Genomic DNA, 19,236 nt, shown 5'->3' on the forward strand with positions numbered 1-19,236 from the left:
TCTTCTGAAACAGCCCTATCCCTCACTCTGAACCATTACCCAGTCCCTAACCCTAAATCTAGCTAATCCCTAAAACCAAACTCCAAATTCCTAGACCTAACCTTATTCCTAAACTTTGCTAATCATAACCCCAAAACCTATTTAACCCTTACTTCTAATTCTCCTTAACCCTAACCCAAACCTTAAAGGAATACAATACTTATGAAAGACTAACCAGCTATTCTGTGAAATGTTTCATTTCAACTCTTCCCTGAAAAAATTGTCAATTTATGTTGAGCGATTATGATTTTATAGCACTTTTTATGGATATTTTTGCATTAAGTACAGTATCGGCCATTTTGGACAGTCACGTGATCATCGTGATGTGTCGCGTGCGTAAAACACGCGTATATGACATGGCCACTAATGACAACAAAGCCACTCACGAAAAATTATTGCGTCCCACGGCGGACATCAAAGGTGGAATTACGCCCTATAGCAGAGGTGGGCAATCTCGGTCCTCGAGGGCTGGTGTCCTGCAGGTTTTGGAGGTTTCTCACTTCCAACCCAAGCTGATTCCAATCGACAGGGTCGTTATCAGGCTTATGCAGAGCTTGCTGATGAACTGATCATATATCAGCTGTGTTGGAGAAGGGCAACATGCAAAACCTGCAGGACTTCGGCCCTCGATGCCCACCTCTGCCCTACAGCAAAGAAGCACTTCTTCAAAAGCAGTACAGCCACGCCGGCCGGCTCATAACGAGTCGAAGTTGGGGACCGTCTGCAAGTTGCATGTTACAGAGGCTCAAATTATACCAGTCAAGTCACCATTGACATTATTCACTCTGAAAATGTAAATTGTGGACTTTAAACATCCGGGTGACTTTTACTCTGCCGGGCCAGCTACATGTTGTGAGCTAAGCACGCTTTTGCCCACATTAGGAGAGGCCACCACCCACCGCCCCACCCCCGCATGGATTGGCATAAAACCTGGCGTGCTAAGGATTTTACTCTGATCAGAATTGGTGCAGTAATTGGGATAGAAGACGGCCTTTTCTTGCCCATTATGTCAGCAAACTCCCATGTTTTTGTTTACGCACGGGATACGTCATCACGATCACGTGACCAGGATAATGGCGTTCACCACGGTTTGTTTTTATTTTGATACTTAATCGGTTTAAAAGAAAATTCAGGGAATGAGATGCCAAAGATATTTTCACTTTTACTCTTTGTAAACAATGCCTAATCCAATGCTGGAAAATGAGTTATAAGTCTTGTATCGCTTTAAACTTTAAACGAACCCTTATTCCTAATTTTAGCTCCTAACCCTTCCTGCCTGTGACCCTAATTGTTCCCTACCCTCCCTACCACTGATCATCTCTTAACATTTATTCACTGCCTATTAAACATTCCACTCTTTATGAATTAATCAAACTAAATTACAGTAAAAGCTCTTATTTTCTTTTTCTTTCTTCCTTTTTTATTTTAAACTGTTGTTGTACTGTATACAGATCGTTTATCTCACATTGCAAAGCCAGCAAGGCATTTTAAGGGAGCAAGCCTGTGCAAAGGACAATCGTTTTATTTATTTATTTATTTATTTTGGGGGGGGGGGGGGGGGGTTAAAGGAAAAAAAGAAGCTCCAGTCAGCAGATATACACCATAATTTATTAGGTTCTTCCTCGGCCAATGCGGCATACTGTGCCCAGACGTCTTTTTTTTCCTGCTGATTCTGCCTCCAAGCCACAAAGCAAACAAATGTGTAATTGTCAACAAAGTTCAGTTGATAAACAAAGCAAGCAGTTACTTATCTGGTCAGGGTTTCTGGTAATTTGGGTTAAATTTAAAAAAAATTTTTTGTGTAATATTAGGAGTTTGGTCATGGTTATTGGATGGAGCCAATCAAACAATTCCGCACCGTAGAAGAGGATCCATATATTTTTTTTAATGTTCAAATTAAACCCAAATGGTTAGCAGATGTTAAGTTGTCCATTGCAGCCGAAGGTCCATACTAATTCATTGCTCCGTAGTGCGTTGCCCTCCACTGTTGTTTATGACAGACATCAGCCGACGGCCATTTATCTTAATGAGAGTGTTTAACTCACAGCTGAACTTGGACCTAAAACATTCCCGCCGTTAATGTCCTGCCAGCCATTAAGGAATACGTCCGGGCCCCTTGGTGAAAGCTTAATTAGTTCTAAGGGAGATTAAATTATACGCAATTATTATGATAATATTTTCATTTTCGGGCTGATAACGGGGTGAGCGTTGCGAGCGAGCGTGTTTGTCGGGAGAGAGCAATCTCGCCTGTAACAGTCAAAGTTATCGAGGCGTGAAATCAGAAATCCTGACGGCAACAAAATGTAATCTTTTTTTCCCGCACACACCGAGGGACAAAAGACTGAGCCGCATTCTCTGTTACATCCTACTTTAATTATAAGAGCTAGTTGTGGCGGGCTGCCTGTGTCTATGGCCACATTTCTACTTTCTGTTTTGGTACAATCCACATTATAAAAGGCCCCAAAAATAACCAACCCTATGTCATTGTGCCAAACAAGGAATTGATTGGATTTTAAAATGGACAGGTGGACTATATCATTTGTGACCAGGACTGTGTCTTGAAACAGCGTTTTTGCATTATACATTCAACCAGTGGAAAGTAAATGCTCAATTAGTTCTGCGATCACACGACTCTTTGTCTTTTTGACACTAGCTTGCTGATGTTTAGTGTGAAAGATGCGTAAATGATTGGGTGGGTGGTTGGGGTAGCTCTATGTGAAAGGAGATAGCGGAAAGCCAGGACCAGGATGATAAGTTTAGACTGCAGACTACTTCAAGCATCCACTGTCCCGCTTCTTTGGGAAAGGCACAGGCTGATAAATCCCGGATCTACTGTGCTACGCCAATTTTGGGGGAACTCTCATGTGAAACGGGCTGGTGGTAAAGCCAGACTCATGCGGTGAATGGTGCGATGGAGACGGACTAGGGTTGAGGTAAGAACTTGTGTGTTGACGTTCTTGACTGTTTTGTGAGTGCCTCTACCCAACTGCCACGGTATGTGCATATGTATATTGTTTTTGGCTTTTGCATATATCTTTTACTCCAGTCAGGCTACACAGTGGCATCGAAAAACAACCCGCGATCCAGCTCCACACTACTCCCCCTCCCCACCTAGACAAGTCCCCTATCCCGATGGCAAGTAGGGCATCTCGTTGTGATAGTTGTAGTCCGGGCAGACCTTCTGAACCAGGCGATAGTCTGTGCTGTAAAATGAAATGTAGATGCAGATGACTTTAAAAGGCTTTGAGCAAATCCAGGATACGTGGCTCTGGATCTGCTCCTGGAAGCAGGTCTTGGACGGGTCGTAGTTGCACAGCGAGGTGCGCTTGCTGCGGTCCACCTTTTCATAGTCCACACGGCAGTTGAAGATCTTGGAGTCCTTGGGGTACACCACGCTTTGGCGCTCCAGGTCGAACTCCACCGCCTTGACGGGCGGCACCAAGCTCACTGAGATGTTGCCCTGGCCCGTAGAATTGTGGCGGAAGTAGACGCTAAACGTGCCATTACCATGATCCACAATCTTGCCGGTGATAAGCAGATTCAGCCGCACCGTCTTGATGTTGGAGTAGAAATCTCCCCAGCCAAACATCTTTTTGAACTTTCCCGTCTTGACGATGGGCCGCCGCTTGACCCGGGAGCCCGAGGCATCTGGTTTAAGCAGGTCGCTGCCCAGCATCTCCCAGAACTCCTGCTTGGAAAACTCCTGCTTGGAGAAGGCGGCCGGCGTGCGGTAGGGCAGCTCTAGCGAGGTGGCGTTGGCGGCCCGACCTCTGCCATGAAGCATCCAGCGGCTCAGTGGCGAGAGGGTTGCCTGGCTGCTCAAGAGACCCGCCGTCTTGGAGGAGTCTCCCGAAGAGCTTTTGGTGCTCGAGGAGTCGTCCTCCTGACTCAGGGCCACCTGGAAGCAAGGGGAAATGGAGGGGAAAACATGCTTAGAGCATAAATTTAGGACTTGCTTGGCTTAAACGTATGAACGACTCGACTTGAGTTTGCTTGTACACTCGGCTGATATTTGAAAATCCAAATTTTCAACATGGTGTGTCCTTTGTGTTTAAAAAAAAAAAAAAAAAAGTATTTTTTTGTGTACGTGCGCAAGCCTGCCAACCCACCAGGGTGCAGAGGCCACCTCATGAAGCGAGTATCCCAGAGGGAGCTCAGAAGATGATTGCATTTAAATTCAAGGGTTACGTTTTTGAGAAAATCGAGAAAATATTTGGCAATATGCAAGGCTTACTTACGTAACTTTGTCTCAGTCTCTATAAACTGAAGACATTTAACATTTTCAATTTGATGTTTTACTGTTTTTGAATTTACTTATAGGCATATCAATGTGATATAATCATGAGTGTTTAAAAGAATACAGTGGGATGGTGATTTTGTGAACTTTATTTGATCTTCGTACCCTCAATGCTGTTGGAGGGGGAATGTGCATGATGTTGTCAGAGTCTCTTGTCATTAGAGACCGAAGGTCTGGGGTCAGATTTTGATTACTTCTGTTTCCCCAATCAAGAAGGGGAACTGTATAAAGATGTCTGTTTACCATCAACCTTACACCTTTGTTCAATCTAGGAGATGACATGTCTGCCCTTTGTTCAATCAAGAGCCGGGAGGAGGAACCTTTTATCTTTTGAGTATAAATGAGTCGATGTTCTGTAAATTGTCACACACTTGGGGTCATCACGTTGCATTCTGATGTGATGTCCTGACTGTGTCTTTAGAGGCCTCTAAATAAATTCTTGCAAGAAAACTTCTTCATCAGATCCTGAATACAATTATTTGGACACGCAAAGATTACACTTAATATAGTATTTTAATAGTCCTTCAAAACCCACAAAACAGGTAAGCTAAGCAAGTTTTACAGTTTAGCTACCGTAAGCTGGTCAAATATTAAAGACTAAACAAAATAATGACAGTGTTTTATTTCTAAATGCATTTAATATCTTTGAAGATAAGTACTGAAAACACGTGAAAAGACTGAGATGTTGAGATGTGGCATTAGTTGTCAGTTGTGCATATATTTTTTCGCGTGGCTAAAACCAAGCACAATTAAGCACTTGGGCTCTTCCCCTTGTAACGCGTGTGGGCTGATCGGCCATGGATGGTGCAGCGGGTTAATCTGGTGTCTGGTGGGCTTAGAATCATGTTAGCCTGCAAGTTAGTTAGCTATTGGCTAGCACCAAATTGAACCTATTTTATTGACAGTTGACAATGGAGTGGGGCGTGTTTTCAGCAATTTCAGCAGATACGCCCACAGCATCTGAAAGTTGACAGTACATAAAATCTTCACCATTGTTTTGCCCGATTTGGAATGCTTGGCAAAAAAATTCTCATTCACATTAGACAGGCTTGTTAACAACACTCTTCTCTGTGGTTTGTCACATTTACAAGACATTTTCACTTCACAGGGACTTCATTGTTGTGAGTTTAATTGAAAGGACTTTAACGTAAAAAGCATTACAGAGACTGGTTTAGAAAAAATTGTGAACGTGTTAGTAGTAGTACAGTTAAACCCCTAGGCGGTATTGTGACCCGTTTTGGGCTTTTTGACAGTTCTGACTAAGCTATTTCAAAATAAAATAATGCCCACGGATTAACACAAGTTGAGATACTGAGTGCAAAGTGGCCAAAATATTGTATGGCTAAGGCAGACTGTTTGACTTTGCTCGATTTCTTTCTAATTTAGTGGGGTCTCGACTTGCTTGACTTCTGCCACAGTAGGTTGAGACGTTTTTAAAACTTGAGATTTGTTAGCGAGAGCCACTACATCGTGATAACTTACATTGATGTTTCTGCATCTGGCAATTTATTATTATATTATATTATTAGTATGGGATTTTTTTTTTAATGGGCTTTAGGTGAACTGATGAATACACACACGCTCGCACGCACGCACACACACACACACACACACACACACACGCACATACTCACCCACATTTAAAAAAAAGGGTATATATATATATATATATATATATATATATATATATATATATATGTGTGTATATGTGTATATATATATGTATATGTATTTAAAAAAAAAAAACATTTATTAAATTTTTTTAATTGATTTGTTGGATTTTTAAAAAAAAAAATAATAATAAAAGGAGAGCAATGATGATGTCAAATCGAATGAACAATACTGAGCTCTCCTGTAGAAAAAAAAAAAAAAAACAAAAAAAAACTTGAGATTTACTATGTGTCATGGACTGCATTTTTATATTGCTTTTATTAGATTTAGCTTTATTTAGTGTCATGTTCCTGTGTCCTTTTTCATACTCTTTCAGTCCGCTTGTTATGTCTTCTCGTCTTCCCTGCTCGTAGCGTCTAACAATCGCCTCCCTCCAGCCACTTGTCATGTCCAGGTGGGCCTTGTTGTCTCGTCAGTCTCGATTCATTTCCCATTGTCATGTGTTCAATGTCGTGTCACGGCTGTCGTTCGTGATGGTGAGTCTGTTCCTCGTGTCGCTTTGTATTTCAGTTGGTTAGCACTTTGCATGATATGGTACCTTTTATTTGCCCGCTTGTTAAGAGTTTGCCCTGTCGTCCTGCCTTTCTTGCCTGCCGCCCTGTACTTGTGTCCACATACCTTGTTTGCCTGCACACCACTGCAACGATCACCCTCCCTGCCTAAAACGTGACAATATGTGACTTACTCCCTTCTCTGGTTATTAGCAAGGGGGTAAGGAACGTGCCACGAAAACAAATTAAAGCTTTAATCAATATTTAATTTACCGTTCACACCTCCGTGGTTGTGTCGGTGACATTTGATCAATGTGATACTGTATAACGTGTATAAATGTTACAAACTCCGGTATTACATTCTTTTGTTGAGATTGGCTGCAAGGGAGAGAGAACAAAAACCTCTCTGGTGTGAGTTATTCCCAGAGCACCCCTGCAATGGAATGCTGGAGATGCCCTGGGGGATCCTGCAATTGATTCAGACAGAAAATCCGAAATTCAAGGTCCGTTAGCCTCGCGGTCTTTGGCGGTTGGGTCGATATATACGCCAGGGCGGGCTATAATCCTGTTAAACAATAAAGCTGTGCTATTAAGAAACGCTCTCCAAAGGTGTTTCTCACACGTCAATGAGCCCGGTCCGCAGGCGCATTTACAAATCTTCATCCCAGGCACCGTTGTAAAATGCTCATAAAATTTATCTTTCAGGCTTTTTTTTTTATCTCGTATGTTGCAGTCTTCGGCACACGGCCGTTTTTATGAGGCCCTTACAAAGTGTTGATGACCTATCACGTCTACAGTGGAGCTCTTTGTTGCCCACAGGAATTACGAGTTAGCCAGTTAGCTCAGTTTTGTAGCCTGGCTATTTGTCTGAAAGAAACTTTCATGAGACAAACATGTTAAAACTACAAAACAATGGTAACATGAACCGCAACACTAGAATCAGAATCCTTAGTCATGTTTCATATGGTATGTATCCCACTGCGGAATACGTGGGGTTCATAATCTTATGTCATTTCATGTACCCGGATCAGGAAGCAGTTTGGATCCTGTCTCTTTGTGACATGGTTTAAAATGTTAATATGGGTCCAAGTTATGATATTATTTCCTCATATAATCAACTCATGGATATAATTTGAGATGGAATTTCTTCAAACAACATCAAGTAAAATAAAAAAAATTATTTATATATATATATTCATATTCATAGCCTTAATTGGACGCTTCAAATGATCTCCATGGTGAGTGGCCCAATCTTGATTGTAATTCGAGTGACTCAAACAGTATCCCTTTGCTTTGTTGTTGGAGGCAATTGTGCATCATCACAATTGGAATAATTTGTAATTGTTTGAATGCTATAGTACTGTAATTGGAGTAAACTGCATCATAATGGGAGTGAATCATCACTGTAAAAAAAACAAAAACAAAAAAAAACAGAATTTCTATATTTATTGTATTTTACAGATGTTTCCTACATTTTTAAAATGTTTAATTTTCAAAAATAGACCGTTATCTTATATACTGAATGTAAAATAACATGAAATCACTGTAACTGTGAAAACACACAACATTTCTGTTCTTTTACCACACACACACACACACACACACACACATTAGAAATACATATATTTATTGTTAAAATATGTTCACAAATGAATCTTGATTTCACAAATATTTGTCTGTTGTTTGAGGTAATAAACTGTAAAATGCAACTTTACAACTCTGGGGAAAAAAGGCAAAACGTTTAAAATGAATGAGAAATTAAAAAGTGATATTTTTTTTATTTTACGATAAATTCTTTGTTAATTCACTAATGTTAGTATTGAAAATAACTACAATTACTGTAATGTCCTAGATGGTAACAATCATTGACATCATATTAGCATCTTATGAGTTATAGGGAAAGGAGAAAGCTTGAGAGCATGAATAATGTGCAAAGCAAAGAAGTGGAACGGATGCTGCCTCTGCTTTGGGGCAGCACTACCAACTAAGTATATATTTCTTGTGTTCTAAAATTACAGCAACGACAAAAAAACAGTGGTGGCGTGATTCAGTGGTAGAGTGGTCGTCTCGTATACCCTGAGGTTGTGGGTTCGATCCCTTTTGTGAACATGTCAAAGTATCCTTGAGCAAGATACTGAACTCCTAATGCTGCATCATCAGAGGGTGAATGAGTTATCAAAATGTAAAGCGGTTTGAGAGGCTCGTAAGGTGGAAAAATCCTATACAAATGAATTACCATAACATTAAGTTTTCAACAGTTTTTTTTTTATGTTTTGAAAGAAGAATCACATTGGGGGGGGGGGTTCTGGTGTGTGTGTGTGTGTGTCGTATACTGTTATATTACTGTACATCAAACACAAATGAATGAAAACCTCTTTCCATTAACTCATTCACTCCCGGCCATTTTCACTGAAGCAACCCCCTTTGCTCCCAGCTGTTTTACTGGATTTTGTTTTTGCAAGGCCCACAGTGTATTGTGTTCTATTACTATAAAAACATGGAACCTACCAAAAGAAAGATCTTCTTTCATCAGGATTTTTTTTATACATATATTCTATTTCTATCTGTTTCCGTTTTGCAGCAATTAGCATTAAAATATAGCTAAGCTTCATCATTATTCCAAAATCTGTTTAAAACAGAAAATCCTTTTTGCAAAATGGCCCTGGTTGATCTCTTGCTTCAAGCGTCCTCTTCACACCAGAGGCTGCATCAAAGCCTTCCTTCCGTATGCTCTAGCATAAAAAATTAAAAACATATAAATATGTTTTTGGGACCATGACAATATTTAACATAGAACGTTTTTATACATTTTTGAGGGCAAATGAGTTAATTGGAGTAAATCATATCTCTGTGGTAGGAGTGAATCATATCCCATTGCATTGTAACTGGTGTGAATCATACCGCATTAGATTGTAATTGAAGTGAATCGTATTATAGATGTAGTGAATCATATTGTAATTGGATGACTTGTATTGTATGCCAGGAAACAAGTTTTGATAAAATGACCAAAATATGTTGAACCCATTTGTGGGCCTATCGTTTTGATCTGATGCCTGTGATGAATCTCAGTTGTAAAACTAAAGAGGAAATACTACCATAAACATTGAGGTAATTAGCATTCTTTACATTATTATACAGGGTTTAATTTTTTATTATTTTACAGATTTCTGATGAAAACGATCTTGCAGCCATCCAAGAGGCCCTCAGCACGTTTGTCCTGATCATTTTTGTGCTCAAAACGGGGGACCGTAATCCGGAATGGTCATCGAGGGAACTGAGGTTCTTTTTGGAATCCCTGATGTGGCAAATTTTTGTGTCTTTCTGATGGGCCTTAAGCCCGTATCTTACTATGCTTGGGAGTAAGGCTGGGTAATAAGTGGATTTAATTACATTAATCATCATTCATCAAAGTCGAACCGTTGAAAATTTGCTAAATCCTGAAATCAAATTGGGTTTTGTCTGCATTATTAAAAGCTGTCATTCTTATGTTCTGTTACATCCAAATGTTGTTGTGAGTTGTAATTTTGCACAAGTGGCAGAATGCTGGATGGGTCGTTTACAAGACATGTCTACAATCTCTATCAACTACTTAACTATGGCATTTAAGCACAAACTATGAATATTAAGTTAATGTTGAAACTGATTTAGAATCAGAATATTTTATTTTTTGAACATTTTGCACAGGTTTAAAGCAGTTTAAGTAAGGTCATGCAGTTTCATTGCCATGTTGACTATTTCATGTAAATTTGAATTGTATTTAATTCACTGATTCTTGTGTGTGCGCGTGTGTTGGGAGGGGTGGGGACTAAATTCATCATAATTGTGAGGTACTGTTGATCAATTATTAAATGTCATCTTGTCTCATGAATTTTCCTATACAAGCATTTTCTGCTGTTGGATAACACATTTTGCACCCTAAGTAAAAAAAAAAAAAGTTGAATGTACAAAACTTTAATAAAAAAAAAACAAAGCAGTGGTGTTCTTCTGTATATGTCTCTTGTTTTTATTTGTGACTACAGTTTTCTGTCTATGAAATCCCATTTAGCCAATTCAATGTAAAAAGAAAGTAGATCCAACTTGAAAATTTGTAGTACAGATAATTTTAAAAAAGTAAGTTGCTTCTACTCATACAAGCATATTTAAAAGCTCTAATAAGTAAGTTGACCTGTGAAACTATCAACTCAAGTAGCATTTACTTGCAAATTTAGATTTTAGGCAATCAAAAACTTACCCCCCCGTAACTACTTGATAATTTGATGCATATAGCTGTCTGACATTTTCTAAGTAGATTTAGAATTTTTTTTCATTGTATGTACAGTATGTGCATATATAATTTTCAACGAAATTTTGGCTCCCAGAAACAGCTTCAAAAAAAAAAAGCAAACCAAAAAATGTGGAAAGAAATATTGGAAAAAACTCTGTGAATGAGTGATTGCCAAAACACTAGTATTCAGTGATCCCCTTAACTCTTTGACTGCCAGACGTTTTCAGAAAAGAGATGCCGTGGGTGCCAGCCGATTTAAGCATTTTTGACTGATCTTTCAAGGTCCACAGAAAATTATGTGTTTGGACTATGGAAACACACATACTACCAAATGAAAGATTGGACTCTCATCTTTCATCAGAAAAAAAAGTTTGTTTCTACCTTATTCCGTTTTTCAGTAATCAACAATAGAAAATGGTTAGTTTCACCTGTGTTTTGGAACAAACGTCTTTTAACGTCTTTGGCACTCCTCCATAGGATTTTACTAAACGTTATTTAACGTTTTTGGCAGTCAAAGAGTTAAGTCGAGGAAACATTTATAATAAAAAAAAAACATTTAAATGGAGGAGTTGGGAATTAATCAAGTCCCCACTCACGGTCAACAAGCCGCCAGTAGCCCATCCCTGATCTAAAGTTTTTCCATTTCTGTTCTCAATAAGATGAGTTCTTTGGAGCTCATTAGAGAAATGTAGCTTGCTGTGAATAGGATTTGGAATCACTGCATGCATTCTGGACTTAAGCGACTTTACAACACTTCAAATTTTTGCTTTTAGCCGCCACAACATCCCAACAGTATGCATGCATTTCACGCCAAACGCACTCCAACACTTTGCAACGGAATACTACTGGAAAAGGTCACTCGAAGATCATCATTCGTTCCTTCAACTCAAATCACAAAAGAAAAAACTCTCAGCTTTATAAAATGCGCAGGGGAAGCCGTTTATCGCCTCAAAATATTTAGCTTTGGAGCATCAAAGCGGTGGAAGACGGGCAGGGGGCTTATGAGGGTTACATACAAAAGGAATAAAGCCTTCATGTCCAATTAGCGCATGCAGTCTTTTAATTAAAAGAGAAAAAGTGGCAGCCGAGAGATGAGACCTCAACGCTGTGCTCAGCGGTGGCTTTTTGAGGCCAGTGTGAACGCCCCAGCAGAGTAATGGTGGATTATTCCGCTGTAATGATCTATATTAGCAGGTAGTTTGCATTGAAAGCGGCTGTGATGACGCCGTCATCTGAGAGCAGAACGCACGTCTTCTCACTTAAACGATAAGCAAGGCAAATACAAACTACTACGTGTGTGGGAAAGGAGTAGGGGAAACAAAATTCAAATGGGCAGATGGGCCACTTATAGATGAGATTTAAAAAAAAAACGATTCAATTGTGTATGTAAAATTATTCCGCTATTAATTGAATTCTAATTAATACATCTATTATTACCTTAAAGTTAAGGTACAAACCCAATTCCAAAAAAGTTGGGCCACTATACAAATTGTGAATAAAAACTGAATGCAATTATGTGGAAGTGGCAAATTTTTATATTTTATTCAAAATAGAACATAGAGAACAGGTCAAAAGTTTAAACTGAGAATATCATGAGTATCATTTTAAGGGAAAACTATATTGATTTTAAATTCCACGGTGTCGACAAATCTCCCAAAAATTGGCAGAAGGCCATTTTCACCACTGTGAGGCATCCCCTCTTCTTCTTACAACAGTCTGCAAACGTCTGGGGATCGAGGAGACAAGTTTTGAAATAGGAACGCTGTCCCATTCTTGTCCAACACGCGTCTCTCGAACTGTTCAACTGTCTTGGGCTTTTGATGCGCCAAATGTGCTCTAGAAATGAAAGAAGTGGACTGCAGGCTGGCCATTTCAATACCCGGCCGGATCCTTTTCCTACGCAGCCATGATGTTGTAATTGGTGCTGCATGTGGTCTGGCATTATCGTGTTGAGAAATGCAAGATCTTCTCTGAAAGTGATGATGCCTGGATGGGAGCATATGTTGTTCTCCAATCGGAATATACCTTTCTGCATTGACGATGCCTTTCCAGATGTGGAAGCTGCCCATGCCACACGCACTCATGCCACCCTGTACCAATCACAGATGCAGGCTTATAAACTGAGTGCTGATAACAACTTGGCTTGTCCTTGTCCTCTTTACTCAATATGATATAACGTCCCACAATGTTTTCTGGAAGTATTGCTGAGCCCTTTCTGTGATTTCCCTCACAGTGCGCATTCCTGTTTGCGATGCAGTTCCGTTTAAGGGCCCGAAGATCATGGGCATCCAGTATGATTTTTCGGCCTTGACCCTGACACACAGAGATTGTTCCAGATTCTCTGGATCTTTGGATGATGTTATGCAATGTAGATGATGACTACTTCAACCTTTTTGAAATTTTTGGGCTGGTAAAGACCTTTCTGACATTTCTCCACTATCTTTCTGCGCAACATTGGAGGAATTGGTGATTCTTTACCCATCTTCGCTTCTGAGAGACACTGCCACTCCGAGAAGCTCTTTTTATACTCCAGTCAAGTTGCCAATGGACCTCATTAGTGCTAACTGGTCTTCCAGCTGTTTTTTTATAAGTGCAATTGACTTAACGTTTTATTGCTACCCGTCCCAACTTTTTTTTTAGATTTGTTGGCACCATAACATTTACAATCAACATATTTTTCCCTAAAAGTGATACATTTTCTCAGTATAAACTTTTGACCTGTCATCTATGTTCTATTCTGAATAAAATATTAAAATTTGGCATTTCCACATAATTGCATTCAGTTTTTATTCACAAAGTGTTTGTATTGTATAGTGTCCCAACTTTTTGGGAAAGGGCTTTGTAAATATGTGACTGACCAATGTACTGCCTTTCTTAATTTAATATAGGCAATTTACCAATTGTTTAATATAATACATATGTGCAGCGGTGCCTTGAGATACAAGTGACCTGACTTAGAAGTTTTAGCCACACTGTTAACCCGAATAAAAAAAAAAAGTGAGGTAATTGTCGTAATTGCTGCCTCACTTTTTTGGGAGTTGATCAACTCAAAAGATAAAGTTATGCAGAACTTGAATGGTTTGATTACACCAATTTTTTTTTTTTTTTTGATGCATAATTACTTAGATACTTTCTGTTACAGCAACTCAATTATTTTTAGTTACTAACTTATAAATGTTATAAAACCACTGGATTAAGTTAACAGAAGTCCAAACCATGAGTAAACAGTGTTCTCACGAGGGTCGCAGGAATGCAGGAGCCTATCCCAGCTGTCTTCGGGAAGTAGGCAGGTACACCCTGAACTGGTTGCCAGCCAATCGCAGGGCACACACAGACAATCTAGGGACAATTCAGTGTTCAATTAACATACCATGCATGTTTTTCGGAACGTGGGAGGAAACTGGAGTACCCGGAGAAAACACACGCAGGAACGTAGAGAACATGCAACCTCCAGCCAGGGAGGCCAGAGGGCCGGATTCGATCTCACCACCTCTGGACTAGGAGGCAGACATGTTAACCATTTGGCCACCATGCTGCCTGCTATGAGCATATGTTCATAATATAACATAAATTATTATTAATTTATTTAAACCAGATAGGAAAATGAGAACAAATTATCATTTGCAATGTCAACTATAGGGCTAAAATAAAATTACAAATTAATTATGAAACATCAGCTAATTTAATTAAGTTACCCAAAAACTAGTATAGTTTAATTTAATCAAAACTTCTTAGTACAAATTACTCATAAAAGTATACAAAGTTACATCACCTTTAAAAAGTTAAGTTAGTAGTAGTTTTCATAAAACTTTGAATATTGTGTACTTAATCTATTTGATTATTTCGAACGTTCGGGTTTACAGTGCAAAGAGCCATCAATTGGCCGATTTTTGCTTTGACTTGTGAGCACATACTTGAGATACGAGCACTGTATCACCATACATGCCAGGAGACTTAACTCAATTTGCAACAAGCAGCAATTTGCAGATACAATTTGTAAATATTCTTCCCAAAAAAAGGCTTGAACCTGTTTATTTACATAAAACAAAAATAATTACATGTTGTGTATATAAAACAGCAGCCATTAGCTCAATGCTAATTTACAATGGGAAACACCATTTGCACTTGGGCTAACGATTAGCCCCGGGGTAGGCAAGTTCGGTCCTAGTCATAGTCCAGCATGTTTTTGATGTCTCCCTTCTCGAACACAGCTGAGAGGCTCCTGCAGAACGTAATTAAGAGCCGATGATTTGAAACACCTGGGTTGGAGGCAGGAGACACCGAAAACATGCAGGACTGTGGCTCTCTAGGACCGAATTTGCCTATCCCTGGATTAGACTCTATGTGTTGTTATTGTTACCTTTTGAGCTAATGATACATGAACACAAACAGTGCAGCAACACAGAAAGATGAAATAATGAATGAAATCATGAATAAGGAAATAATAACTTACAATGGGAAACACCATTTGCACGTGGGCTAACAATTAGCCTCCTATATGGTGTTGTTGTTACCTTTTGAGCAAATGATAAGTGAACAAAAATAGTGCAGCAACACAGAAAGATTAAATATTTTTTTAAAGAATTACAAAGGAAGTGAAGAAACACATTTAAAAGATAAAACCGTTAATGCCACAGATAACAGGACTCTTCCTTTCTTGATGTAAGTGCTCAGTGGGCCGTATGTAGCCTGCGGGCCATACTTTGCCCACCCCTGGATTAGCAGGTAGTTTGCATCTAATGTGCCGCCGGCCATGATGATGGCGTCCTATGGGAATCCTCACTTAGATGATGAGCGATGCAAATATAAGGAGAGCGTGCGTGTGTGCGTGCGTAAACCCACAGAGACGATTCCGCAATGCATTATGCATGCGCCTCCGTCTACGCTTCTCTTCCGTCTACTGTCCTGACAGCGGCAGCTTCCTCAGGGATGATTAACTCAGACTCGTTTTCATTCCGCCGATCCGAGGCGGCCGGCCGGATTTGTTCCGACGCGCCGCGGACGGCGGGTTGCTATCGATTTTCTGTCTTGCCGAAAAAACTCGGGATTTCCTCTCATAACAACAGTGAGGAATTCCCGTCGTTTTGCCCTTTGGTCACAGATGAGAGGATTCTCGCTTTTTTTTTCTTCTTTTGTAATCTGGATTTCCGTGAGGCATGGCCTGTCCCCTTATTACCTGTCAATCAAATGGCTCTGCCTAGCCATCAAGAAGTCATAATCACTGTTATAAACATAGTGGTCCCTTGTCTTATGAGGGACCCAACGTATAAAAATGAAGTTATAATGATATCCAAATGTTTTAATCTGCCAGTAATTGACCTCAAATATCCCAATTCAGTGAGGACAGTCCAATGATATGTATATATATTTTTTTAAACATGGTTGAGATTAGAAATGTAGTCTCTTCCTTTTTTATGTTTTAGAGCATAACGCCATTTAAAGGAGATGCAGCATTAGCATGAACAAATTTCAATGTGTCAGATAAAACTCCCAAAACAAGTGTAACAAATACATGTAAATCCAACATCCTTTCATGTTTAACATTCACAGCTTGTCGTCAGGCTGTGAAGGTCTGATATGCATTGATTTGGCCTGAAGTCGCAGCATTATGTGCTACTTTTCCTAGTGAGAGGTCTGAAATACCCCCACTCAGGCAAGCCAAACAAAAACAGAGGATCCAATTAGCTTGTTTTTTGTATGTGAAGACAACAAATGTAATCTTGTTTCAGAATAACAACATATAAAGGAGAATATTTATAAACATCACTACCAGCGAATTAATTTATTTCAGTAGTGGAGTTCAACTTAACAGGTGAAACTTGTCAAACAGATGTACGCCAATTTGCTCCGAGCGTTTTGTAGTATTTCTACGATGGAGAGGGGCAATGTTTTCCAACTTCCTATATTTCTGGAATGCAATGTCATCATTCCTCGTGGCAAAATTAGCTTTGGTGTCTCGCGCGTGAGCATCTCCAAAGAAGAATAAAAGGCTTTGCAAGGGGACACCCATGTTTCTCCTTTAAGTAGAGTTTAATTCGCCTCCTGTGCTTTTGTCTTTTTATGTTTCATTTGCATATGTTTGAAGAGTTTCCATCCCCACGGAACGCTGAATCATCTCAAAAAGGTCGGCACTATGGCCTGACAACTCTTCTATTTTTTTTTATTGTTGAATATTACAACGGGCATTACTTTTATGCTTTACATCCTTCCGGAAAGAATGCACACGGCTACAACTTTGTCGCCACTTTGCATTTAAGCGCGGCAGGGGAGTATATGAGGTGTAAGATTTAACCATCAGCGGCATGCTTTCTAACTTTTACTTGTGCAATGTAAGCAAAATGGGATAGGATGGATTGCTTAGGGAAAGAACATCTAGGAAAGCAAACAGTGGAGAGCAGACCTCCGCCATGGCCCTGGTAATATTCATGTCTCAACACAAATGTCTCATTTGTATCGTAATTTTTCGTTTAACGTTTACTATGGCATCAACATTAACTGATGACATCAAAAGGTGCGTTTCCGTTATGCTCAGTTTTGCGCAAAAGGCAAGTTGCTCAAATATCGCAAAAAAGTTTTTACACTCTCATGAGGTGTTTTTTTGAGTAGGGCTGGGTTTGAAATATCGATATTGAATCGATATTGCTTTTCATAGCCAAATGTCGATTCATAAAACCATGTATCGATACTTTTAATACGGCTTTTTCCAGTAAATTAATGTGCCCGAGGCGAGCACATACTAGTTCCAAACCTCGTGTGAGCGTTGTTCAAATGTGCCCTTCTATTTTCCCGAGTACCCCAAAAGGAGCCCAGTGCTTACAAAGAAAGGAAACAACTCAAGGATGAGCTGCTCCGAAATGCTGATTGCTATATAACTTTAAAAAACGGGCTGCGTTTTAATGCAAGCGGATCGCATCGCGGCTCTCCCTCTCGAAAAATACACACATGCAAACACAGACTGTTTAGACAGATGCACTATGGAAAAGCTTTTCTTTTTGTAGTGGTTTTAAATGGCTTATCTTAACTAAAATTCTGCGCCACATTGGAGCCAAAAGTAGAATCCTGATCATTAATGTGCATCTTGCTGCTCTAAATAGTAAATTAGTCATACTACACTATAACTTACGCAAGAGAACTTCTTCTACTTTTGATGGTTGTGTAAATACTTTTGGTTCATTAGCGCCCCCTTCTTTAGCATAGATACCCATGGCTATGAAGAAGGCCACTGGCGGTAATGCATGACTTCTTCTTCTTTCTTATTGCGGTTGGCAGGTGCTCCTGGTGCATTACCACCACATTATTAAACGGAGTGGCTGCATGTGGCAGTAATTAAACGGTACATAAAATGAAAGAAAAAGCAAAAGACAAATCCCCCCCCCCCCCCCCCCCCCCGCCCCCAAAAAAGTATGGTAAGAAATTGGACATAAAAACACCAAATGTGGATGCATAATTACGCACTATGACTGTGTCTCTCATGTTAATTTGTTTTTATTTATTTATTAACCACTGGAACCTTAGCATAAAAACTGTTGCAGGAATGTGAATGTTGTGATTTGCCACTTTATTTACATAGCACTGTAGTTGCAATTGATTTCAATAATTATTATATATATAATTAGGTCATGTTCAAAAAAATATACCTGATTAATGTAACTGCATTGGATTCAATTATAAATGTAAATATTCATATTTTTACTAATGCTCCAAGTAGGAGAAAGAAGTTTCTACTATTTGCAACATTGGTACTTCTGAGAAAGTCTTCAAAATAAAAGCAAAATTGGTACTGCATGAAATCCTTAACTGAATTGAAAATCAATGTGAATCGTGAATCGAATCGGGCCCTTCTGAATCAAATCGAATCGATTTTGGAAATCTGAATCGATATCCAGCCCTATTTTGGAGACGTGTCGAAATAGAAGTATTTCGCAAAAGGGTTAGGGTTTTTGCGCATTCCCTTTAGTCATGTGACACCCGCCCAGCACGGAGGAAAAAGAAGTAGGAACTACGAGGCCACTCGCTTTTGTGTCGGAGCTGCCTCCGGAGGGGATAACAAGTCTTTTTAAGCACAAAGCGATTCAGCTATGGAGCCAATATGCCGCCGTTCAATGCACGTCCCATATCGTTGTATGAGAAATGGCAACGAGCAAACGAGCGACATACGGCGCACGTCGTCATTGAAATCCATCCGTGCGCACCATAACATAAGTTATGGGTGCGCGCACACACAACATCAACACCAAATGCCCGAACCCGCCCGATGAGATGGTTTTAAAGTAATATTAGAGACGGGAAATTACTAGAATTGCGCCTCAGAAGCAAAACGCTTTTGAATGGAAACACCAGCAAGTCGAAATTGGACTTTATTGAAATAGTTCAATATCGCTTTTATTTTTGCAAAAAACTGTAACCACCTAATGACGGTTAAGGGAAGAAGAAATTTACCACCAAATTGGCCTAGCCTTTTCTGGTGGTCTGGA

General features: G+C 39.6%; 1 protein-coding gene across 1 annotated transcript in view; it reads right to left on the reverse strand.

Annotated features, from left to right (window-relative positions):
- Nucleotides 1-1,601: 1,601 nt before the first annotated feature.
- The window catches only part of LOC144045001 (neurexophilin-1), a 29,578-nt gene continuing 11,943 nt past the window's right edge, over nt 1,602-19,236 (reverse strand). Inside the window, exon 2 of the mRNA XM_077559759.1 lies at nt 1,602-3,937. Within this exon, the coding sequence (XP_077415885.1) occupies nt 3,164-3,937 (774 nt within the window). The 3' untranslated portion in view covers nt 1,602-3,163. The remainder of the gene's footprint in view (nt 3,938-19,236) is intronic.

Source organism: Vanacampus margaritifer, chromosome 2 (assembly GCF_051991255.1).
Source record: "Vanacampus margaritifer isolate UIUO_Vmar chromosome 2, RoL_Vmar_1.0, whole genome shotgun sequence".
In the NCBI taxonomy this organism is placed as follows: domain Eukaryota; kingdom Metazoa; phylum Chordata; class Actinopteri; order Syngnathiformes; family Syngnathidae; genus Vanacampus; species Vanacampus margaritifer.